The sequence below is a fragment of the Solenopsis invicta genome, chromosome 15, assembly GCF_016802725.1.
Source record: "Solenopsis invicta isolate M01_SB chromosome 15, UNIL_Sinv_3.0, whole genome shotgun sequence".
NCBI lineage: Eukaryota > Metazoa > Arthropoda > Insecta > Hymenoptera > Formicidae > Solenopsis > Solenopsis invicta.
The window spans coordinates 878,197-903,932 of record NC_052678.1 but is presented as its reverse complement, the minus strand read 5'-3'; the positions used below and the strand labels follow the sequence as shown (position 1 = coordinate 903,932).

Genomic DNA, 25,736 nt, shown 5'->3' with positions numbered 1-25,736 from the left:
GAAAGATACAATTATCGATTTACAATAACATGCACTTTTTCAAATAGAGAAAAATAGGAAAAATATTTTTTAAGTTTTTATTTTTTATGAATTATTCATTTCAGAAAATAATTTTATTTAACATTTTTTAACGTTTATTTAATATTTTGTAAATACTTATTTGTTGTTAATTATTCATTAAAAAATAACTTTAGTAAACATTTTTTTAACGTTTATTTAACATTATATAAATTTGCTTTTAATTATTCACTTGAGAAAATGATTTCAGTAAATATTCATATAACGTATACTTAATATTTCTTTAATATTCTTTTAATGTTTATCTTTTATGAAGTACACCCACGGTAATTGATTCTGTCCCTCAAAAAATTTTCCAAACTGAGAAGTCACCATCTTTTTACATACTCGCAGTTCATGATTAATGTAACGACTAGAACTTATTGATCAGCACACAATATTTTTAAATGTTTTTTTAATATTTATTTAATATTAATTTTTCATTGTACAATTCATTATAACAAAAATATTTATTAAACATTTATTAAATATTTATTTAACATTAATTAAATATTTAAAATAATAATTTAGAGAAAATATTTATTTAATATTTATTTAACGTTTATTTAACATTTATTTAACATAAATTAAATATTTAAAATAATGATTTGGGGAAATATTTATTTAACATTTATTTAATATTCATTTAACGTTTATTTAATATTTATTTTACATTAATTTTTTATTTGAAAAAACATTTTTTAAAACATTAATTTAACATTTATTTAACATTAATTTAATATTTATTACACATTAATTTTTCATTTGAAAAAACATTTTTTAAAAACATTAATTTAACATTTATTCAACTTTAATTTAATATATATATATATATGGTACTTTATTCCTTGCGGAGTACACTGCGAACCTCCGCTCCGTTTACATAGCTTCGACATTTTATTTCTCGTATCCTTTACAACGCACGAGAGAGAGAGAAAAATCACTCATCCATTCATACCTCGACACTCATTCTCTGGACCTCCGTTTCCGCCGCATTTTCCTCTCTTTCTTCCACACTCTCATTCTTACTCAGCCACCCTCCTCCCTCCCTCATCTCCTCCAGTTTCTTCATCCAAACCTCTCCCTCTCCCCTCTCACCTGAAACCTCTTCCACCATTTCTTGCCATCCCTTTTCCGTCCCCCAATCCGTGCATTCCTCCCATATATGTTCCCATGTTTCCTCTCCCCATCCACATCTCCTACACTTTCTTTTCTCTTTCTCTTCCCAGTATCTACCTCCTCTCATACCGTCTCCTAACCTAAACCTTGCAATCCTTTTCCATCTTTCCTCCTTCCAATCCTTCTTTAAGTACTCCGGCACTTCCTTCCCCTTCACTCTGTTATACCATCTGTTGAACCTCGAGCTCCTAATTCTCTCCCACCTTTCCTCTTCCTGCCGCCTCCTCTCTCTTGCTACCAACTCTTCCCCCCTTAACCCTCCCTCTTCTCTCAACTTTTCTATTTCTTTGATATTCTAGCTCTTTTCTTCATAGAAACCTCTTCTTTCTTCCTCCCATTTTCCCATCACCTTTCTCTCCTTCACTCTACCTCTTATCTCCTCCCAACACAACTTTGCCAACTCCCCCCTCCTCCTTCTCCCAGTTTCTTTTCATAGCTCCATGCCCTCATTCCTGCCCTTCCCCTTAATTTTTTCCTCTGCACCTCCTCCCTTACCATGTACCCCGGTGTGTACCTTCCCACCCCTATTACCCATTTTACATACCTGTCCTGTATCCTCTCTATCCCTTCCCTTTCTTTCCATCCCCAAATTTCTGCACCATAGCTAACCACCGTCCACACCAACCTATCAAATCATCAGTAGAGTAAGGGTGGGGGAAAGGAAGGGAAAGACAACTTTTGAACAGGTAGAGGAGTGAGACAGGGATGTCCGTTGAGCCTCCGCATGTTCACACTATTGTTAGCGGATTTGGATGAGGAGTTAGAAAAAGGGGGATAAGGGAGAGTAAAGGTGAAGGGAAGAAAAATCTATTCCCTGCGGACGATGTGGCGGTGGTGGCAGAGGATGAAGCAGGGATGAAAGGGTTAATAAAAACATTAGAAGGATATGTAGAACAGAAAAGATTAGAAGTAAATGTGGAGAAAACAAAAGTGATGAGGTGTAGAAGAGGGGGTGAGAGACAGAAAAAGATAATATAGAAATGGAAAGGAAATGAAATAAAGGAAGTGAAAAGGTATAAATATCTGGGGTACATTATGATGGCAAATGGGGGGGCAGAAAGAGCTTATAGAGGAGAGAATCAAAAAAGGAGCGGTGGTGATGAGAGAGGTATGGGGAATAGGAAAGAGGAAATTCGGAAAGGACTGGGCTAGAAGGGCTGTGGTAATTTAATATTTACTTCACATTAATTTTTCATTTGTTAAAACATTTTTTAAAAGATTAATTTAATATTTATTGAATATTAATTTAATATCTATTTAATATTTATTGTTTTTTTAAATAAACGTTTTTTAAACGTTTTTTAAACGTTTATTTAATATTGTTTAAGTATTTATTTTTTTCATGAATTATTTAATTGAAAAAATAATTTTAGTAAGCATTTTTCAAATGTTTATTTAATATTTATTTAATGTTTATTTAATATTAATTTTTTTATTTATTTTTCATCTATAAAAATATCTTTATTTATTATTAATTTAACATTTGAGCTATTTATTTTTCAATTATTATTGATTTTAAAATTTGTTTAAAAAATGTTTTAATATCATCTATAAAAATCAGTAAAAAATTAACTTAATTATATATATTTATTAAGTATGTTATCGAAAAGACAAAATATATTATAAAGTATATTATAAATAATATACTTTAATTTATATATTTTGTCTTTTTGATAACATATATTGACCAGATCTATCAGTGATGCATACTCGTATGTATTAGCACAAAATGTTTACAGATCATCACGAGGGATCAGTTTCGCAGCGATCACAGATGTCAAACAACGTTCACCGAGGTCGCGACTTGGATTGGTAACCGCGTGAAAATTTCTAAAAAAAAATTCTTAAGATAAAACATCAATATTAAAAAAAGATTTGTTTAATGTAAAAAGGGGCGTAAATCCATGAATTTTCACGTTTTCAAAAAATTTTTTTATTGCAAAAGTTTTTAAAATGTTTTTTCTTTTTAAAATATTGTTTTGCTCATTTATGCTTCGTTAAAAAAAAATGTTTTTTTAATGTTTAATAAACGTTTTCTTTAAATATTTAAAAAATGTTTTTATAACATTTAACAAACATGTTTTTTAAGTTAAAATAAACATTTTTTTAATGAAAAAAAGGGGACTATACTCATTATTTTTAACGTTTTTGAAAACGTTTTTAAAACGTTTTTCAAATAATTTTTAAAACATTTTTTAAATATTTCTTTTCTGCTTGGGTAATACAGCAAACGACATTTTTGCTGGAAATTTTTAAACTTTTATAAATTTTGTTTGTCTTTTTGTGACAAGATCGCGACAACGTTGCGTCGAAGTAAACGCATTGCTAATTCAAATTTCTGTAGTGATGGCTGGAATAACAGTTTCCGTATTTCTTAAAAAAACATTTCTGTAGTGGAAGAAATTAATTTACGGATATACAATAATTCTCTTTTTCTCAATTTTTTATTTAAAAATCATTAAAAAAGTCTGGACATTGTGGAATTTACCATGTAGTCTGCATTATGTGCATCAAAAAATAATACTGTCCGGCAATTTCAACTTTTTTCACTTTTTTTATACATTCGCAATTATTTTTTATTTTAACGCAAAAGCATTTAAAAATACCATTTTTTGGTACTTTTAACCCTTAAATACGTAAGTGGGTCTGAGAGACCACATATGAAGTTTTGAACGCTTGCTATGTGAAAATGGAATGAGATAGGAGGTTTGGATCAAGACGTAAAAAAAGTTTGAAATCTCCTCTTTCAATTGATATGGTTGATCAACTTTTTTGATCAACTAGAATTCGAACGGCACGGCAGCAAAGTTTTGTTAGGGTCAATGCAATCCATTTAGTATGTAAGTGAAACTTTTTTTTGTGAGTATTTTACATAAAAAAGCTGGACAAAATACGTTCGAACAGGTTTGTGGATGTTACTCGCATATACTCTGTTTAAAGTTGGAATACTATAAAATGTTGTAGAAAAAAGAATTTTTCCGAAATATATCAATTTTCAATTTTAGACACGATTTAATCAAAAATTCCTCATATTCGCCTTGTTACATAAGTACATTTTTTAATAGAAATGACAATAATATAATTTTTTTTGAAAGTACGAATTTTTAGCTTTAAAACGCCGTATTGTAAAGTTCTTCAAAATTTTTTGTTGCAAAGATATGATTTTTTTTTTAAGTGGATTTTTAGATGCCCAAAAATACCTCACATTCTTCATGTTACATAATTATACTTTTTAAAAGGAATGACTTTGCCAAATTTTATTTTGAAAATGTGACTCTTTAGCTTTAAAATGTCTTATTTGAAAGTCCTTAAACGTTTTTTATTGCAAAGATATGATTTTTGGAAGGAAAAGTGGATTTTTGACCAATTTCTCATTTTTGCTTAATGGTTTTTCTTTTATAACTTCACAATAAATTATTTTTCGGCAATGCCGATTGTGCAGTCACACTCCTGAGATTTTGAACTTTTGTTTTAAAAAAGAATCGTAGAAAAATATTGATTGTAATCAAAGTTATAGCTTCTCAAAGTTGAAAAAGTCTCCCAGACCCGAAAATGTGTTTCCGTATTTTACAGGATCGGTGTGTTTAAGGATTAAGTCTAATTTTCTGAAAAAATGTAATATGATAAACAATTTTACTTATTACGAATATTGTGATATTACATATTATAAATTCGTATAATGTTATGCTGTTAAATTGATTTTCTAAAATACTGATAGCATGTACAAAACAAAATAAAACTTATAAAGTTTTTGTCTTCTTTATATCTTATTAACTTTCTATTTTTATCAATAAATGTTTATATAAAGTTAAAATGTAAAATATTAAAAAGATATGTTTTAGAAGACCGGTACGCATTCAGCAATTCTCTAAAAAAAATTTAAAGATTATATAAAATACATAAAAGATTAAAAAAATTATATCCTTTTTCTAAAGGATCGCGTATATTCAATAAATTAAGATTTTAGAAACAAAATCAAGCCAACAAACAATCAGCAGGTTCTTACAATTAGTAGTAGCTCAGTAATAATATTTTTTATATTATTTTGTATAAATTTTCTGGTTCTTCAAACTCCACGCCATAACTGTCGTTCACAAAACACAGTTGATAAATCAAAATAGTAATATCGCAATGTTAAATTGTCTAATTATTAGAATTGACTAATCAATTTAATAATACTGATATTAATAGGCATAAGTAATTGTAATGATTATAATGAATTTTGCTATGATCGTTTATATTAGTTTTATCTCGATCTTATTTCTATCAAATACATCATGCGAGTGTGCACGTCTCATATTAATGTCTGTTAAATGTCTGTTTTAAAAATTAAAGCTTGAATATTAAATATTTAAATATTTAAGAAAAATATAGAATTTATTTATATTTTTGATTTTCTAATTGTATCGATAAGCTAAAATAGATATTGTCTTTATGTTATTTAATTAAAACATAATTTTATTTTGTTACAGAAGAATTCCAAATTTATCTAACTAAAAATTTGGATGGGAGGGATTTTATCAATTTTTAGAAAATTTCTTTTATTTTATATATATATTTTTTAAGTTGTCATTTGTATGAAATTATGTAGATAATAGTGAAAGCTCTATATAGCGCGCGCATGTTTTGTTCTAGTTTAAATTAAAAATTGCAAATAAAGAAAATAATAAAAAAACATTCTTAGGACAATAAAACAATGACAATGCATTGTAACGTTATGTAAATAAATAATGTGTTTTTATTTTTATTTAATTTTATTATTTATTAAATTTTTAAATTTATTATAAAAATCACTAGTTTGTATCATGGTTTTAACATTTTTCAAACTCTTTTTTTTTATGCTAAAGCTCTCTCTAAGTCGACCAATGGTAGCATGCTGTCTGCCACGTTTCAAGGTGGCAGACAGTGGCAGGTGGCAAACAGTGTGACAGGCGCAGGGCGGCTTGGGCGGCTTGTCATGACATATAAATGTGTTGTGTGGAAAAATATCCAGAGAAAACGTTGTCCATCGTCCCTACGCGGTCGTCGGGAAGATGCAGATGCTACGGCAGCTGGACGTGCATCCAAAAGTGCGCGAGGAGGCTGATATCCTCGTGAGAACCTTCAGCGGCGCCATCGGTAAACGCGATATACCATCCTTCACGATCTACCGGACGGTGACCGTCCGTCGTCGACGAAAGCGAGATAATTCTCCACGATAATACTCCACAAGGAGTAATGTATCATCTACGTTCCGCTGCGTTAAATAACTAATTGATTGATGCAAGATGAAACAGTACCGGTGAACACATAACCTCCTAAGGCCCGTGTGCACCAATAGTTTAAATTTAGTTTCGGTTTAACTAATTTTCTATCTTCTTTTCATTCTTAGAGCTGAATTTTTTAATTCTTTTTCTAATTCTCAAAATTTTAATCTCGATTTAATGCTATATATAATTTTACTTTCTATATATTCTGATTCTAGAAATTAGAAAAAGCTAGAAGATAACCCAGATAGTAATGTGTCTGTATTATTGCTTCATAATATGTATTGCTACCAGAATTTTAGTAACTGAATTTAGATTTTTTTTTAGCAATCTAATGTCATCACATAACAATTTTGAGTAACAACTTGCTGGTAACTTTAAAATTATCATCAAAATTCATGCTCTTGCCGTTTTGTTATAATGGGTGCTTTCCAACAACGGAATAGAATCATACACTTTATTATACAGTATGACACAATACTTGTCTTTTATTTTATCATTACAATTCATCGCCAAACTGTAATATTGGTATCCATAGACTGAAATCTATACACATGTATACATACACAAGTCATAATAATATCATAAGCTTATTATTTGTCACTCAATAATATCATAAGAATATCTTGTGTATATTTGAATGACGCATAAAGTCATAATGACAGTTTTATTATGACTCTGTTCTATATGGACAGTGATACAAAACAACACAATCAAACAGCATTTTAGCTACAATTGTGTCATAGTTTGAAACTGGATTGTGCATACGCTGTTACACAGTGCCATCCTGCATCCATCTACACTGAAAAGTCTCCATAATACTGCTATATTACTGACAATGGATACTGACGTTTTCCAGCAAGAAACATGGAAGGACAGTACAACACAGTGAATTATTTTATTTAACATTGACAAACAAGGATAAAATGATTCACTATATCAACACACACCTGTGTCACTTGTTGAAAAATGCCTAATGTGAGATAACTTTTATGCTACTATCTTACCATAAAATTACTGGCAATACACATATACATTGTTGTATTCAATTTAAAATTAGTTGTGTTGCTTCAAGTTAAAATTGTTGAAGACAAATATATAGCCAATTGCTAGTATCAACAAACACAAATTTGTGCTATTTTGCTGAGATACGCTTTGTTATCTGAGAAGTTAAACTAAGTTTAAAGTTTATTTACATTGATGCAAACAGGCTTAAATATTTTGTTGAATGAAATACTTTAATGGATTGTAATCTGCTTCATCAAAATCCCAGATAGCATGTTTGTATTGTTGCTTGCATGTTGTTTATAATCATATCACATGTTGCTACCAAAATTACTGTAATTGAGTTTGCATTTGTTAGTAAATTGATGCTTTCACAATACGACAACTTTTAAAGATAAGTTGCTAACAACTTGCTAGCAACTTATCTTTGAAATGATTATCATTAAATTTCATTTTATTGCCATACTGTCATAATAATTTATAAAATCACATAATACTGTTATATTATCGACGACGCAAGATAACTTCGATACTGCTATCAAACTGCTAGCAATACATATGTATATTGTTGTCTGCATATTATATTATATTACTTCAATGTTAATATTCGAAGACCAATATTTTATTAAGGACAAATATAAGGCAAACATCACAGATTTGTACAATTTTAGTCAGACATCCTTCATTATCTGGGCATAATAATTTATAGGATCACACAATGCTATTATATTGCCAACAACACAAGGTAACTTTGATGCTACTGTTTTGTTGTTAAATTGCTGACAGTATATATGTAAATTGTTGCTTTAATGTCAATATATTGAAATCATTGAAAACAAATTACTAGGATCATGACCAATCACAGATTTATATGATTTTATTCAAATACGTTTTGTTATATTGACATAAATATTTTGTATTGACAATCAAATTTCAATTTGCGTTCCATGCTTGTATTAACATGTATGTTTCTTGATGTTTAATAAGAGCCATTATTTACATATAACTACAGTCAGAAAAATTCATAGCAATAATATAAAAGTGATAACTATACAAATTTTATATGTAAAATTAATGTACATAATTTAATCAACTATTTTATAGTTATATTGCAATTAACTTTAATTGCAATAACTATAAAATAATTGTCATCACAGCAACAATATTTGTGCAACTATTTATAATAAAATAGCACCTCAACTATAATTACATAGTTATCTAGATTTTACTACAAATAATTTATGACAAATATATTTTTTCAGCTTACGACCAATTAAGATCGGAATAACTGTGATAGCAGTGGAGCAGTGATGCCCTAAGTGCTAGGAATGAAAACAAGGAATCCCAAATTTTAATCTTAAGTTGATTTAATTTTTTTTGCATTTACATTAGTATTTTTCTATAGTTTATCCAATAATTTTAGTACAAATGGTTAATATTACTGTATTTTCTTAAATTTATAACTTATTGTTTTTATTACAACTTTGTAATACATAATTGAGGAGCTATTTGTTCACAAATTCAGTTGCTGATATAATTTTTTTTTTTTCTTTGAGTATGATAATGAATAAAGCGCAACTTGATGTGTCGGACCGCGTTACGATAAAAATCGCCGACCTCATATCACGCCAATGCAAATGAAATAATGATGCTTTTTCAGTTACAATCATTAGTACAATCATCATGGGCATACTGTTTTTGTCAGAGGTAAACTATTATCTTACACCAAGTATGAGCGAGGAATTATTTGTAGATACATCCAGGGGTTCTAAACTGAGAATCAACTTGGATATAATAGTCCCCGCTGTATCTTGTGATCGTAAGTACAGATTGTACCAGTATGTAGATGACGAAGAAGACGATGTCAGCCTCCATCATTTCAGTATTTTGCAGTTTTATCAATAGACGCCATGGACACGACAGGCGAGCAGCATTTGCACATAGAACACAATATTTTCAAGAGACGGTTAGATTTGAACGGCAAACCAATAGAGGATCCACAACGAACAAGTAAGTGTGATGTTTCTCTCGATATAGGGTCATCGCATAGAGTCATTGCATAGGTCAATAAACAAATAAAAACTTAATATAGTGAAATTTCAAGTAAAAAATTATTTTAATGAAATTTGTATGAAAATTAAGTAAAAAATATCAATTTGCAATTTATTATTTTGAAGATTCATTATTTGAATATTTTTTCCTAAACCATCATTTACTGGTTCAGCAATTGATGCTGTAGCAACTATTCAACTAAAAGTGCCACATGTAAAGAGAAATATTTTATTGCAGATATTACAGACGCGAAGGCTGTCAGTAAAACTACGGAAAAGGTAATGCAGGATTTCTGTAGGTATCCTTTGATCGAAATATCCGTTTGCGAATTCAGTTATTATTGGACAGAACATTTTTACAGGCAGTGGAGATCGGTTCTACCACAGAGACTTGTGGCGATTGCTACGGAGCAGCCACAGACACTATGAAGTAAGATTCTACATATAACGTACATTAAGAGGAGATCTGTTTAAGGGAGTATTTTAGTTTACATAGAAAAATAGTATCAAAAACATTAGTATAAAATTATAATTAATATTTTCTATTTAATAATTATTTCTAGAATCATCGTTTCATGAATATAATTTCTTGATTAAGCAAAATAATGGTAATCTTGTTTATATTAATTTAATCTTTAAAGAATTTAATAATCTTAAATTTCCAGCAAAACATATTTTTATTTCAATATTATAATAATTACCTAAAGAGTACAGTATGATATTTAAAAATAGTGTTAAAAAATTTTAATTCTTTTCAAAATATTAACTTTTTCATCTGACATTTTATCCTCTCAACTCATGAAAATTGAATAATGAAAATATATTTTTCTGGATGAAACTAAAATACTTCATTCTAAGTCAGTGATGTCTGTTTAACGCTATATAATTTCATTTTAATATTTATTTCGAAAATAAAAGTATTCTCAAAACAAGAATGTTCTTTTTTTCTATGGAATGCAAAAAAGTAACTTATTTTTGGATATTAGAAAACTGCATATATTCTTCGATGCCTTTACACATTTACTTGTACATATTTAGTAAATATTTATAAATTAATACGGCTAAATGTTTATTAATTTTTATGTTACATTTTAGGAAAAACATTTTTTAAGTTGATTGATATGATTTCTTGGAAACTACTGAAGTTATCGACTGCATCTTTTGTGTATATATAAATAAACGTCTGTTTATCGCATAAATTTGAATTATTACGATATCTACAAAATACTTGGCGTCGCGATACATGCTACCGCATCACTTTAACTATTTTTTTCAAACAAGTTCAATTTAATCAATTTTATTTTAAAAAATCGATATATTGGTTTTTTAAAACTGCCATTTTAATAATTTACAGTATTTTTATTTATCTTGAAAATGTTTTTAAATTTACATAATACAACAATTAATAATAAACAAACAGACAAGCTCGCTTATGTCATCAACAAATTAATGTGACAACACATTAATTTGTTAATAATAAACATTTCACCGTTCTAAAATCTATAGATAATTATTAAGTACATAGGAGGGGATGTATAAAAGCATAGAGAAATATGTCTAGCAATTCAACAAAACAATTCCCATTAATAGACAAACTTCTTCGTGCTCTAGATTAAAATACTTCATTAATGCATTTATAAAATAAAATGTTTAATTTAGCTCCTATTCAAAGAACAAAACTATAAATCTTATATAAATATGAACTGATAATTGCTATAGTTTCTGCAAAAAAAACTGTCCAAAAGATGTTACAGAGAGAAATATACTTTTTAGTAGCTTTCTTTTCTCCAAGTATCCGGAAATATACATTGTATATATCAGTGAAAATGTATACAATCAGAATACATCAATATGTGTATTTGTGTGCGTGTGACTTGTACTTTTGGACACTCGCAGAAAGAGAAGTACGGACACGATCTTTGTATTGCCAATTCACTTATAAAGTCTATGAACAAAGCATATTACAATCGAAATAAACAAGCGAAAAAATTAAAATTAACAATCTTTATATCTGTGCTAATTAAGTAAACAGCGAAACGTTTGGACTTTGCAAAATCCTCTTAAGTCACAATACAAAAATAAACTGCAATAAGCAATCACACACACACACACACACACACGCGCGCGCGCGCGCGCGCGTGCGTGTGTGTATGTGTCAAACTTCTGTTCATAATTGATTCTTTGTTTCCCTTTTGAGAATTAAGTCCGAAAATAGTAAAAATAATTGTTTCAGTGTATATTTAAATCCTATGTTGTAAAAGTTATCAAATTACTCTTTTTTTTTTGTTAGTAGAATTAAAACAAGATGACTTGCGTATAATTAAATCGCACAAATATATAAATTGTAAATTTTAACGTCCTTTTACTCGTTTATTTCGCTCTGTATTTCGTTATTGTAATTCATATGTTTGATAAAATTTCGTTCTATTTGCATAGATGTTGCAACACATGCGAGGATGTATGGGAGGCCTATAGGCGCAAAAAATGGGCGCCACCGGATCCAGCTGATGTTAAACAGTGTCAAAATGATAAGTCCATGGAAAAACTCAAGCATGCCTTCACGCAAGGCTGTCAAATCTATGGTTATATGGAGGTGAACAGAGTCGGTGGTAGTTTTCACATCGCTCCAGGCGTCAGTTTCTCAGTCAATCATGTTCATGGTGAGTTAACGAGAGACTCGGCGGTTTTTTGTTTTTATAATATTCATTATTTTATCTTTATAATATTTTATGTTTATAATTTTATCCTTATAATATTTATAATTTCCTGTACCACGCTCTCATGTTCGTTCTTTGATTTGCTATAGTGCACGATGTTCAACCTTATACTTCGTCCCACTTCAACATGACGCACAAGATCAGACACTTGAGTTTCGGGCTCAACATCCCCGGAAAAACGAATCCTATGGATGATACAACCGTGGTCGCCATGGAAGGTACGTTCTTATTTTCCTTATTACTATCTTTATTAAAGGCTTAATGACTCGCGCTTACAATATAAACGAATAAATTCGCAACAAAAAAAAGAAGGGCTGTAAGATACTCCGCGGTAACTCCGCCCTAGCTAGCATCGTATTCCTGTCCCGATAGCCATGAACGTGCCAAACGTGCCGCCACCTTGAAGCATTACCTTGCCAACGCTATTTAACAATTCTCTCCCCCTCAATCCATATCTAGAAAAAGTTTTACAATTATATTTAATTAAGTGTTGCCTAAAGCTGGTATCAGACTACACATTGAAGACTGAGGATTACAAATTAAAAATTAGAATTAGAACTGATTTGTTTCGAATGCTTCGAACTTCGAAGCTTTGATACAATATTTCAATCTTCATAGTTTTGAAGAATCAAAATTATACATTAAATTATCAATTTAACCCTTAAACACGTAAGTGGGTCTGAGAGACTCCATATGAAGTTTTGAACACTTGCTATGTGAAGACGGAATGAGATAGGAGGTTCGGACCAAGACGTAAAAAAAGTTTGAAATCTCCTCTTTCGATTGATATGGTTGATCAACTTTTTTGGTCAACTAGAATTCGAACGGCACGGTAGCAAAGTTTTGTTAGGGTCAATGCGACCCATAGTGTGTAAGTGAAACTTTTTTTGTAAGTATTTTACATTAAAAAGCTGGACAAAATACGTTCGAACAGGTCGGTTTGTGGATATTACTCGCATATACTCTGTCTAAAGTTGGAATACTATAAAATACTGTAGAAAAGGCAGTTTTTCCGAAATATATCATGAAACACATCAATTTTCAATTTTAGACACGATTTAATCAAAAATACCTCATATTCGCCTTGTTACATAAGTACATCTTTTAATAGAAATGACAGATATAATTTTTTTTTTGAAAGTATGAATCTTTAGCTTTAAAACGCCGTATTGTAAAATTCTTCAAAGTTTTTTGTTGCAAAGATATGGATTTTTTTTTTTTTTTTTTTTTTTTTTTTTTTTAAGTAGATTTTTAGATGCCCAAAAATACCTCATATTCTCCATGTTACATAATTATACTTTGTAAAAGGAATGACTTTACCAAATTTTATTTTGAAAGTGTGACTCTTTACCTTTAAAACGCCGTATTTGAAAGTCCTTAAACGTTTTTTGTTGCGAAGATATGATTTTTTGAAGGAAAAGTGGATTTTTGACCAATTTCTCATTTTTGCTTAATGGTTTTTCTTTTATAACTTCACAGTAAATTATTTTTCGATAATGCCGATTGAGCAGTTACATTACTGAGATTTTGAACTTTCATTTTTAAAAAAATCGTAGAAAAATATTGATTATAATCAAAGTTATAGCTTCTCAAAGTTAAAAAAGTCTCCCAGACCCAAAAATGTGTTTCCGTATTTTACATGATCGGTGTGTTTAAGAGTTAATATAACAGTTATAGTATCGCGTTTATTAAATTATATGACAAAATAAGATTTTTAATGTTGTAATTATGTTAATAAATTAAAAAATGTATATGTAATTTTAATTATTTTTATCAATTTTATTCTATCTTAACTTTCGTACTTAAGATGATCTAATTATTGTTTTAATTTTACTATAAAGAAGATAATCTATAATCTATATTTTGCTCTTTGTTTCCTGTTTCTTACTTTTTGCCTTTTATTTTATCAACTGCCATAATTATTGTCACATGTATCTTGTTTTTTTTTCCAGAATTCAATTTTTATCTCGTCAATTTTGATAAAACAATACGTGAAGAAGCATAAAATCAATCGGCAAAAAGCAAAAAACAACATTCGTGTTAATTTATTATTAATTCATTAATTCATTTAAAAATAAATTTATTTTTAGTTTTTTAATCTTCTCAATTGAATCATATTATATTGTCCATTATTGTTCTTTGTTTATATATGTGCATGTATCAAGTCTGATTAACCCTTAAACACACAAGTGAGTCTGAGAGACCTTTTCGAAAAAAACTTTACTTCCGTGTCATTTTATTTTAGTTAAACAATGAAGTTGGTTAATCATAGCGGTCGCCAGAAGAGACTTCAAACTTTTTTTCCACTGAATTTTCTTTCTCATTTCATCTTCACACAGTAAGCGAAATTTTAGGAGAATTTCCAGTAATGTGTTTAAGGGTTAACTAATTATTTCAAAAATGAAATAAGAGAACCGTGTAAAAACGTGTCCCTTATTTTGATCTATACTATAACATATTAAAGGCTCATTAAAATCGGGCGTGAACACTTTTGTCGTCTTCCTTATCAGTTAAGCCATCTTTACTCTTTATCATTTTCTAACTCTAACAATTAGAAAGAGACAAAAAGCAAGTTAAACTGAAATCAAAGTTAATCTATATTGGTAGAAATAAACATAAAAGTTTTAAATTTTCAAAGTTGTTAAAAGAGTAACAGCCTTAATTAAAATTCGACCAACATAGATTAAAATTATCTGATTAGTTGAATTCTAATCTTCAATTCACAATTTCCAATGTGTAATCTAATGCAAGCATAATACACATGTACTCTGATCTTTTATACACCTAAGGGCGGAAAATCCTCCGAAGAGTGCACCGGAGGCCATGCCCACGCAAAATCCGATTGTAAAACCCAATTTCATTCTGTCGAAACAAGATGGTCCTTGCTGATAAGCTCCTCCAGGTACAACGGGCATTTTATGGCCTGCAAAACAATTATAGTTCCAGTATTTGTACAAACTTTTTTCAGTTTCAGTTTTCAGAATTTAAGAGGATATTCTAGTTTAAAGGACCATTTTAAAGGCTGTTTTTATAAATTGTTTGCTCTCAACTAAAAACATCTAGAGTATTGATGTTTTAGATACGTTTTATTACTTAATTTTCAATCCTTATTAATATAAAATAAAGCTATTATTTATAAATGACGTGATTTAAAAAAGTAAAGATATTATTTATAACGTGATTTTAAAAATTCTATTTATATTATCCCACAGATTGCGTCCATCGAGTTGATCTTAAATCAAAAATCCAATGTTAATTTTAATGTATACAAATGTGGTTACCGTTAAAAATAGAATAAATCATTTATCTCAATGGCGTAAACAAAATGGGGATCAATTGAAAATTTTTAGAATGGAATTTTGCAAACTTTAAATTTTTATAAGCTATAAAAAACTTTAAAATATTGAAAAAATTTTAGTTCCAATCACAAATATTATAAATAGTTTGTTTCGAGGCAGAAGTTGATCAGTTCAATAGTTTTTGAGAAAAACCTGAGATAAAGTTGAAAAATATGGATTTGAAAAAAATGCATTTAAAGTTTTATAAAAGTTTACATATGTATAGAAAGAATGAATTATCAGTTCTACAATATCAGGCCTTTAAAATACATCTTCCTCTTTCTTTTTCGATATATTGTTTGGGTGAAAAAGATCAGTTTTGATTAAAAACAAATTAATAAAGACCTAAGTGTTATTTCACTTGCTTCGTTATGCAGTGTGAAATCATGCATTGTTTAATCCATATGCCTTGTTCTTTAAAACATAAAAAACAACAAATTGTTCGAATTTCATTGAATCATTTTTAGATTTAAGCAAATATTTAGGCAAATATTTCATGTGTCTTACAAGCTCGTCAGATATCATCAATTGGCTATAAGATAAAGCATTTCTGAAGACTTGAGAATTTCTTTATTCTATCAAACCTAACAAATCAAAAGTTTAAAAAAAATTATAAATAAATATCGAGATTAGTTTTAATAGTATAAAAATTAAAAAACTGATTGAAAAAAAATAGAATTTTTTGATTCATCAAACCATAATACCCTTTTACAATTGGCCATACACATTCAAGTAAACTTATCAAATATACTTGTATATACTGGAATGTATGATATTTGCAATAACTATAGTTTTCATCTAAAAGTTTGCTTGTGCAAACATACATGTATATAGATATAGATATAGATTAAAAGTAATTGTAAAACATTCTAAAAAATTGCTTTTAAACCAAAATTAAAAATCTAGCAATGAGAATAAAAAAGTAATTGATAAGGATGTCCTAAACAGATTTTTTTATTTAAAAAAAATTGAAGTTATTTGCTAAGTAAAAATCTGTGACTGTTTTGTATAATAGCATTATTAATAATTAAGTCGAGCAATTATGATATAAAAGGGGCAATTAAAGAACAATTCTTTGGTATATGTTATAACATAATCACTTTTATTCACAGTGTCAACTTTTAATTGAATCGAGTCTGCTGTTATACATGCGCTACTTACATGAGCAAGCCAGTTTGACGCAAGTTTATCGAATGATTTTTTACACTTGTTTCAGTCATTTTACGCAAGTCAAAATAATAGTAGTTTTGTCCTCTACATAGTCGAATAAACTTGTACAAGCATATTTATGTATACATGTTTGATAAACTTATTTGAATGAGCATGGATGGCTTTGAATCACAATTCGGAATGAAAAAAAAAAGAAATGAAAGGAAAATTTCATAAACTGAATTTACTTTTTTTAAATAGCTTTATGAATATGTCATTTCCACAATAAATGTGAAAATTTTTCAAATTTAAATGAAATTATAATATTTATCCACACGTATATACATATACAAGATTGATTATTCGTACACTTACTGTTAAAGTGTTCGTTGCGTAATCTTGCAGCGTGCGCGGTCTATCAGAGGTGATTTTACTCTTACTTTTCAATTTTGGAACTTGATCACGATCTGGTGCAATCGCCGGAGCCTCTCAACGCATAGCGCTCGTATCACTCGTGTCACTCGTGTCGGTAAGGCGCCATGATACTTCGCAACGTGAGCGAAAAGACTGCTGCGCCGTCTGCTATTTCCGTTTCCGTCTGTATGTACCGTTCGTGGTGGCAGTGGGCGGGAGATTTAAATTACGTTAAAGAAGAAAAGAAACAAAAAATATGGCGAAAAATAATGTATTGCAATGTATTACAATTTAATTAATATTTAACAAGAAAATTAATAAAAAAATTATGTTTTTTTATGTAAAATATAAATTATAAATATCAATAAAAATAAAATTAATGTCATTAACAATAAAATTAAGAAATTAAACATTCTCTAGTAAAAAATTGTACCGAAATATTAACTGAAATATCATTAATAATTTTCTAAAATTGTTCCATATTTTGGAAAACTTCTTACAGATAAATTTCAGTGAAATTTTAGCATAATTTTGGTATAATTTCAGCATAATTTTAATATAAAAATTGTCGTAAAAATTCAAATTTATTTCAAATTAAAATCAATTTTAGTAAAACTATTAAAATGATTTTTTTTTTTTTACTGTGAAATCCAATTTTAGAGATTTCAAGAAATCTTGCTGAAATGGAATTGTCCTGTCGAAAAATATTTTTGTCATCAAATAATGCTGCGCCTTTTATTCAATTTTGTGTTTTTTTATTTACGAGAAATACAGAACTCCCGTATTCACCTGATAGCAATGTATTGCCCAAGATTGAACTTCCGCAACTTTCTAATTTTCACGTATCTCAATAATGCTTTTGCAACGCTTTTAGCGAAATGTTATAGAAATTTTAATACATTTTCAGAAAAATATCACTGAATTTTTGAAACGATGTTCGAAAACTATTTTTAGCAAAGATATTAGAGAAATTTCAATATTTTCAGAGAATTAGTATGATTTTTTCAGAATATTTTTTTGGAAAGATGTCAATTTAATTTCATAGAAGCTCCACAGAATTTTCAGCAAACATTCAACAATTCCAAACAAAAACCATTTTTAGCAGGGATATCAAAAGTTTCAATATATTTTCAGAGAAATTTTTAGATAAATTTACGCAGAACTGACATTTCGATTATTTTACAAAACTGATCTCTGCATTGTAATAAAACTTTATATAAATTATCTTGAATATTTAAAGTACTTAAATAAAAAGTCCAGATATTTGTTCAGATTTATTTCTTATATCATTATTTTATTATTAATTATATTTTTATTAGAGCACATGTCTACTTTGTATTAAAATAATTTTTTATTCAGATAGAAAATTGCCGCAAAATTTTTTCTACTACTTTTAAATGCGGTATAAAATAATTTATAATTTTTTCATAATTTTCTTAATGTTTTGAGAAATGTTCTAAACATCATTAAGTTCAATATCTGTTATCGATACAATTAGGACTGCATTGCCGCAACTATACCGTAGCCACTACTGCATATACAAATTGAGAAAGTAATCAGATTTTACTGCAACAGTTAATTATTTGACAAATTATGTTACAACAAAACCTTGGTTTGGTTAAAAAATCTTGCTGAATAAAGCTCATAAAACTACACGAATTTTGTTACGACAGTAAATTTGATTTGCTGCCAACGCGAAATAAAGTCTGTCCCTAACAGATCTGTCACACAATAAATTGCAGCACAGCAATTTCTTATAGTAAAATCAGATTTGGTCACATTTTTTTTATTTTATAATATTTAATAATTTAATATTTTTTCTTAAAAAATTAGTCTAAAAATTATTTTACTATTTATGTACACTAATTCTCTCTAATAGCGTAAAATATACTGCAGCTATAAATCTTTTTTCTCTATGTACAATTCGACAATGAAATATTAGGAATAATAAGAAAATTACGTAATAAAATAAATTATAACTGTCGAAAAAATCTTAAAAAAATATGTATCCACAAAAAATAAATCCGTTTGTAGGAATTATTTGGAACTGTGCTAGTTAAGCTTAGAATAGAAATCAAAAATGATGTGTTTACACAAGTTAAAATTTTGATGTGAGCAAATGCGTGGAAATAATGTTTACATTTATTTGTCAAAAATAGAAACACAACAATTGAGAATTTATGAAACATCATAAATTTAAATTTTTGTTTCAGAATTACATCATTATTGTAAAAATTACTCTTTTACATTTAACCTCACTCTGTTGTACAATTCGTAGGTTGCATAATTTGTAAGTTGCACTTTTTCCGTAATGTTGTGCAATTTTGATGCGGTTAAACAGAAGTAAATATTTTTTCAACGGTACGCTGCCTCTCTCTTCACTCTCTCCCCGCTATCTCGGAAAACGTTCAAACAAGAGGGGAAAAATTAATTCTGCTTCTCATTCATGGGCCTGTTTGTGTTACTGCCCTTTTTTGTTTTGCATTCTTTGTCGTCTCTCTCTTCCCTACGGTCGAATATATTTATTTCATCATGGATGCAAAAATTTTTGAGGATTTCAAGCAACTCAAACAAACCTCATTTTCTCGGTTATCCACTGCCGCATGGCGGATACTCGCGTATACAGTCCTGGTATCGTAAGTCCAATTCCACACTTAGCACCATAGGATACAATCCCTATTTGGACTTTGCCTTTGTCCACGAGCGTGACGAGCGCGCCGCCGGAATCTCCCTGCGTCATAAATAAATAAATCTTTTTCACTTTCGTACAGCAGAAATCAATTTCCAGAAAGTATAATAGTGTGGATCGAAAATAAAATGAGATTATTTTTATGCGAGATTATTTAATTCTAATGTTATTAAAAATAAAAAGTTAGAATATATTACAAATTACGTCATAAATATTTCTAATAGCACAAGACGTCCTCGAGATGATCCTGAATTCATCCTGAATGTCCCGGAACAATAATGGGACGGATTTAGGACATTATATTAGGATGAAAATTTCAGGATTTCCCGAGGAGAGAATGTTAAATAAACTAAAGGAATTCTATATACAGCCTACATTGTACCCACTGGACGTAATTTTACGCTCATACAGCACACCGTATCCAAAGGACGTCCTTGGGACGTCCTAAGCCGACCCTAAGGACGTTCTTAGATCGTCCAAATCCTAAGTCGATCCTAAGGACGTCCTTAGATCGTCCAAATTCTAAGTCGATCCTAAGGACGTCCTTTGACCGTCTCTCTGTGTCATATGGCACAAAGGAAAGCTAAGGGAAAATAGAAAAATTCACGGTTATAATATTTTTCCACATTACTACATTATCAAATAACTAACTCCTTTAATGTTAAAACTTTTATTTAATAAAACTTTGAATTTGAGCAAAGAAATTTGAGATTAAGAATTTTGCTTCAAACAAAAAAGACCGAGACTGCCTACGAAGGGTTAATCCAGAATATATATAATATGCAAGTATGTATGTAAAGAATTTAAGAAAATTTTTATTATAAATCATACTTAAACTTATGAAATTATTTTAATAAAAGAAAAAACGTTTGTATTGTATTAGAAAATTAAGTATATGTAGAATTTGTTTTTTATTTCTGCATTGGACTGCACTAGCTTTTTCTTCTTGCTTTTATCAAATTTCAAACATATATCTAAATATTATTTTTAACGCAGAATGTGCACTACTTCAGTAATGAAAAACAGGCCTATAATACATATGACCGCTACTCTGAATTATACATTGTTTTTAAATAATTAATCACATATTTAATCCTTTATGAATAAAAATAAAATAGAAAAATTTCTTTGACATATAATAATTAAATTCTAATTTCACAATTTCAAACATATAAAGATTTAGAGCCGCTGCTCATGTATCATCAAAAATTAGTTGCGTTTAATGGAAAGCACAGCTTTGCAATTGTTGTAAAATTCTTTAATGTAAATGGTTATACATTCAGATAGGAAAAGTAAGGGCAAATATTAATCGTATCAAAGAATTTTACAACGGTATCAATAGACAAAATAGATCTATGAATGAAGAAACCTCAATCTACATCCAAATGAGCAGACAATATTTTTTTAATGTTTTTAAAATGTTTTTTAATAAAAATTTTTTCATACTTAATTTAATTATTGTATTATATTGACATATTTTCTAGTTGCATTCTTATTTAAACAAATAATAATAGAAAAGTTATTACAGATGCTAATCCTAATTTGTAAGAAATCAGTAGAAAAACTATAATTTTATATATATATTTATATAAATAATATGGTTTAATTATACATAGTTCATTTTTTCGATAATATATACTTACTTAATCTATCAGTTATATACACATATTAGCATAAAGTGTTCACAAATCATCACGAGGAATCCAGTTTGCAGTGATCACGGTGGTTAAGCAACGTTCACCGGAGTCGCGACTTGGATAGGTGACCGTTTGGGAATTTCCGAGAAAAAGTTCCCGATTTTTTTTGCGAAAACTGTTTTTTAAAATGTTATTAAAATATTGTTTTGCTCATTGGAATTATGTGGTGTAATAATATAATACATTTATGCGGATAGTCCTTAAATATCCTAAAATGGTCCTGAAATGCGTATGTATATCCCGAGGATTGCGAATGGACGTCTTTAGGACTCCCGATGGGATGTCCACAGGATGTCTATGGGCAAGAATGAGGCGCTCATTTGCTAGTCCACGGGACGTCCTGTGGATGTCCCGGGACTATAACAGGTAATCCCCAGGATATTCCGCTGTCGTCCCGACAGGTCGTCCTTAGGACGTCCCTGTGCTATTAGGGATATAAAATATTCGCATTATATATTTATACATAGAGACCATAGAGTTACGCGAAAAGATATTGTAAATTTTTATATTCTAATTATCTAATATAATGACTATAATATAACCAATTAAATAACCAATTAAAAATTATTGTATATAGAGCAATCTTGATTGCAAAAGAAGTCTCAGTTGGAAAGCCGCGAAAAGAATCTAATGTATTCCGCTTTGTTTACAACATATGTGATAAAAAGTGCGACAAGATTATCCAATCAAACGAGCACTCATCATAAAACTATCGACAAATGTCGATTGGTATTAGAAACGTACCTTACAAGCGTCTTTTTCCCCATTACCGGCGCAAAGCATATTGGAGGTCACGTTCATATTAAAATCGGTATAGGATTTCTGACAAGATTCTGGATCAACAATCGGCACAGTCACGCAGTGTAATACTTTTGAATTCTCGCTGTTTAACTGAAATTTACAGAATGCCTGTATAATATGGGTTGCCGAACGTTTATGAACGTTCCTGTTCATCTATCCGAGATGCCGTCAACATTTGTCGCAACGGTCAACCGGAACTACGTCAAGCGCTCGACCATGGTAGAAAGACAAACGAATTTTAGTATTTATATGCAACCTTGTGGTATTATACATACATCACTGTTAACGTAAGCATCTTAGCGGCAAATCTCAACACTGATACGAGCGTAGACGCGATTAAAACGGCTTATGACTAGAAAAGGACTTACTGCCGTTTCTCCCCATCCTGCAACAGTTGCTTCCGTACGAGGTACGGAATCCGATGGAAGTACAAGATCAATAGATTTTACATTTGGACCAAACGTCAAAAATGTAGACAACTATAAAACAAATTCTTTTTTTAAGTATTTAACATACAAATGTATGGAATAAGTTGTAATTGGCTACATACTTTAATTAAACCCACGTCGTAATCGTAAGTGTTACTATCAAACTTCTCATTACTACAAATCTTGGCAATACCTGTGATCAGAAGACCTTCTTTGTCATGATAAGTGCTGCCAACGCGCACTGTGAAATCCGATGTACTTCCTCTTAAATAGCAATAATCGTAAACGTTTAATTGATCTGACAATTTTTGTGAGAATTACATAAGTTATCTTATCTAATCTCAGTCAAGAGGATCGACAAGAAATTTACATATACACGGAAGAAACAATTTTATTGAAATACAAATCTGAAAATAATCATATTGAACCATTAAAAAATTTATATTGGACTTTTAAGCTGATTGCTAAAATGTCAAAACTTTTTGCAGCAGTATCATCATGCTTGAACGTTTTATAATTATTTCGATAGTTAAACGTTAAATTATTTTCTGATCTGTATCTAGCTAAATTTGTAGATACTACAATAAAATTGTGCTTTTCGTGTACTTATTAACGCAATGTGCCGCTGTCAAAATCCATTGCTGATGAATTATGGAGCCTCCGCAGTGGAAATTACCATTTTTATGAATAGAAACCTGAAAAATAATTTCTTTTTGAAAATGTTAATACACTTGGTAACAATACTCGGCCGTAATAATTTCATACGATTACTCGAGTGTTCAATCATATGACAATCCTGAAGAACTATTTCAACCGTGAACTGACCTGATACGGAAGTTTATCGATGGTTGTATTTGTACCGCCGATTATTCTAGAGTCTAAGCACGAAGCGGAAACTATCAACGCCAGACAGAATATAATCAGCATGATTATGCTCGTAAGCAATTTGGCTACTGACATTGTTATTCGAGAATAGGCTCTCGAATTAACAGCAAATCCTGATAAGACAAACAACATTGCGCTATTGAGATATGATATACGTTAGTATTTTTAGCAAGGAATGGAAAGTTACTTTTTAAAAGCAATTCGTTATCATTACTCGTTACTAAATCAAAAAAGTTACTAATTACTGTTACCGTTACATAAAAAGTAACGATTCGTTACTTTTCCGTTTTTTTAAATTTTGAAATAAAATTAGATTACGTTTAAAATTTTTAATATAACTCTAAACCTACAGTTCTTAAAATAAGTAAAACTACAAAAATTATATAGGATTTTCTAAATAAGATTTATATAGCATTTATTGAATATAAACTTAATACATTCTTTATCAATATTTTTAATAGAAAGCTAATTACATTTCAAAGATTGATTATGTCACAAAAGTTTGAGTTTTGTCTGAAGGTTTTACTTTGAAATGTAATATACATAATATTAGTATAAAAATAAAACCATGAAAAGGTTTTACTTTAGTATTATATTTTTATCGGTATTAATTTACTGTTTGCTTTTAACAAAAGTTGGTACTCCATTATGTTATCTTGTAGATGACCTCTTGTGATAGTATAGAATTACCTATACTGAACAGTTTTCGGATGATGCTCTGTTGGGTAACGCCGTATTAAATAGAATGATCGAGTGCTTTTTTTTAATTTGAGAAAATCCTTTAATAATTTTATGTCAGACCTTTTTGATTTAGAAATCGTTGCAGTTCTTCTCCAGATTCAGAAGCCGATTTTGATCGATGAAAGTTATAATTTTTTTATAACTATTCTTAAAACGATCTTAAATATAACGAGCTATGAATATTGATTAAAAAATAAAGATTGAAAATTATATCAAAAATAACAATAAAAGTAACTGTTGAATTCGTTACCGTTACTAAAAAAAATGTAACTACGTTATCGTTATAATTACAAAAAATAAAAAGAAAGGACGTTACCAGTTTGTTACTAAAAAAGTAACTATAACGGTAACTCGTTACTTCCCATCTCTGCACGAAATGTACATTATTTATATTTTATGTGTAAACGCCCAACTCTGATTAATATACAATGCCGTGTTTTCAGGTGCTATGATGTTTTATCATTATATCAAGATCGTCCCAACAACATACGTTCGCGCGGACGGCTCGACTCTTCTTACGAATCAGTTCTCCGTGACGCGGCACGCAAAGCAGGTATCCCTGCTCACCGGCGAATCCGGGATGCCGGGTATATTCTTCAGCTATGAGCTGAGTCCGCTGATGGTCAAGTACACGGAGAAGGCAAAGTCATTCGGTCACTTCGCAACGAACACCTGCGCAATCATCGGCGGCGTCTTCACCGTCGCCGGTCTGATCGATTCGCTGCTCTATCACTCGGTGCGCGCGATACAGAGAAAGATAGAATTAGGAAAATACAATTAAACATTTTAGGGTGCAGCAGCAGCAGCAGCATCCGTTTACCACTGATCCCAAAACTCTGACCTCCTATTCTCATTAAAATTGACATGTCTTAAATTTTTAAATAAGCGAGGCGAGTCATTGAATATGAATGAGGATTAGTGTTAACCGTTGATGCAACGCGGCCTTAGGCAAATAATTAGGCTACGATTAATCAAGAAAAAGTATTACTAAATATTCGATTTTTTCCAATCAAAATCAAATTTTTTGAACTTTCATCGCGCGACTTGCGGTATAACTATTCTCATCTCGTGTTTATATTGAAAGTATCGCAAATTTGTTTAACAATTTGTTGTTATAAATGCAATTGAGAATACTTTACAGTATCTTTATACAATATAAAAAAAGAAATAAATTATACATAACTTATTAGTAAATAACGGTTACGTTATTTACTTTTTCACTTTTTATTTAAAAGACAATAATTGTAATTTCAACGGATGCGATGTAAAAAAAAATCTATTTATATATGATGTACATAAAAATCAGCAAAATATACGAAAGCCTACTGAAATCTCGTGT

General features: G+C 29.6%; 3 protein-coding genes across 6 annotated transcripts; 1 reads left to right on the top strand and 2 right to left on the bottom strand.

Moving 5' to 3' along the window:
* Positions 1–6,117: 6,117 nt before the first annotated feature.
* Positions 6,118–25,728, top strand: LOC105197635 (endoplasmic reticulum-Golgi intermediate compartment protein 3). Of its 4 annotated transcripts, XM_011164101.3 has the most exons (9): positions 6,123–6,354; positions 8,197–8,232; positions 9,148–9,306; positions 9,381–9,497; positions 9,777–9,817; positions 9,901–9,968; positions 11,975–12,198; positions 12,345–12,473; positions 24,841–25,728. In XM_011164101.3, exons 1-9 carry the CDS (start codon positions 6,270–6,272, stop codon positions 25,176–25,178), a joined length of 1,197 nt encoding a protein of 398 aa, XP_011162403.1. In that variant the 5' UTR covers positions 6,123–6,269; the 3' UTR covers positions 25,179–25,728. The 4 variants fall into 4 exon arrangements, with proteins under 4 accessions (XP_011162404.1, XP_011162403.1, XP_011162405.1 ...); XM_011164102.3 differs by lacking the exon at positions 8,197–8,232 and having other exon boundaries at positions 6,118–6,354; XM_011164103.3 differs by lacking the exon at positions 8,197–8,232 and having other exon boundaries at positions 9,241–9,306.
* Positions 12,482–17,301, bottom strand: LOC105197634 (reactive oxygen species modulator 1). The gene is made up of 3 exons (XM_011164100.3): positions 17,118–17,301; positions 15,040–15,178; positions 12,482–12,710 (listed from the first exon to the last, which is right to left on the bottom strand). The coding sequence occupies exons 2-3, from the start codon at positions 15,168–15,170 to the stop codon at positions 12,602–12,604; spliced, it is 240 nt and encodes a 79-aa protein (XP_011162402.1). The 5' UTR covers positions 15,171–15,178; positions 17,118–17,301; the 3' UTR covers positions 12,482–12,601.
* On the bottom strand, positions 19,277–23,980 carry LOC113005556 (trypsin-1). The gene is made up of 7 exons (XM_039458148.1): positions 23,597–23,980; positions 23,378–23,466; positions 22,894–23,035; positions 22,712–22,822; positions 22,287–22,433; positions 19,733–19,887; positions 19,277–19,662 (listed from the first exon to the last, which is right to left on the bottom strand). Exons 1-7 carry the CDS (start codon positions 23,786–23,788, stop codon positions 19,584–19,586), a joined length of 915 nt encoding a protein of 304 aa, XP_039314082.1. The 5' UTR covers positions 23,789–23,980; the 3' UTR covers positions 19,277–19,583.
* Positions 25,729–25,736: the final 8 nt, after the last annotated feature.

Coding starts and splice junctions, on each gene's coding strand:
- LOC105197634 (XM_011164100.3), bottom strand. CDS start 15,170: ATGCCCGTTGTACCTGGAGGAGCTTATCAGCAAGGACCATCTTGTTTC. Junction 12,711..15,039: donor GGAGGATTTTCCGCCCTTAG/GTGTATAAAAGA, acceptor AACTTTTTCTAG/ATATGGATTGAGGGGGAGAG.
- LOC113005556 (XM_039458148.1), bottom strand. CDS start 23,788: ATGTTGTTTGTCTTATCAGGATTTGCTGTTAATTCGAGAGCCTATTCT. Junction 23,036..23,377: donor GCGGCACATTGCGTTAATAA/GTACACGAAAAG, acceptor TTGCTATTTAAG/AGGAAGTACATCGGATTTCA. Junction 19,663..19,732: donor TGGATAACCGAGAAAATGAG/GTTTGTTTGAGT, acceptor ATTCGACCGTAG/GGAAGAGAGAGACGACAAAG.
- LOC105197635 (XM_011164101.3), top strand. CDS start 6,270: ATGCAGATGCTACGGCAGCTGGACGTGCATCCAAAAGTGCGCGAGGAG. Junction 8,233..9,147: donor TATATTGCCAACAACACAAG/GTAACTTTGATG, acceptor ATGCTTTTTCAG/TTACAATCATTAGTACAATC. Junction 9,307..9,380: donor CCCCGCTGTATCTTGTGATC/GTAAGTACAGAT, acceptor AGTATTTTGCAG/TTTTATCAATAGACGCCATG.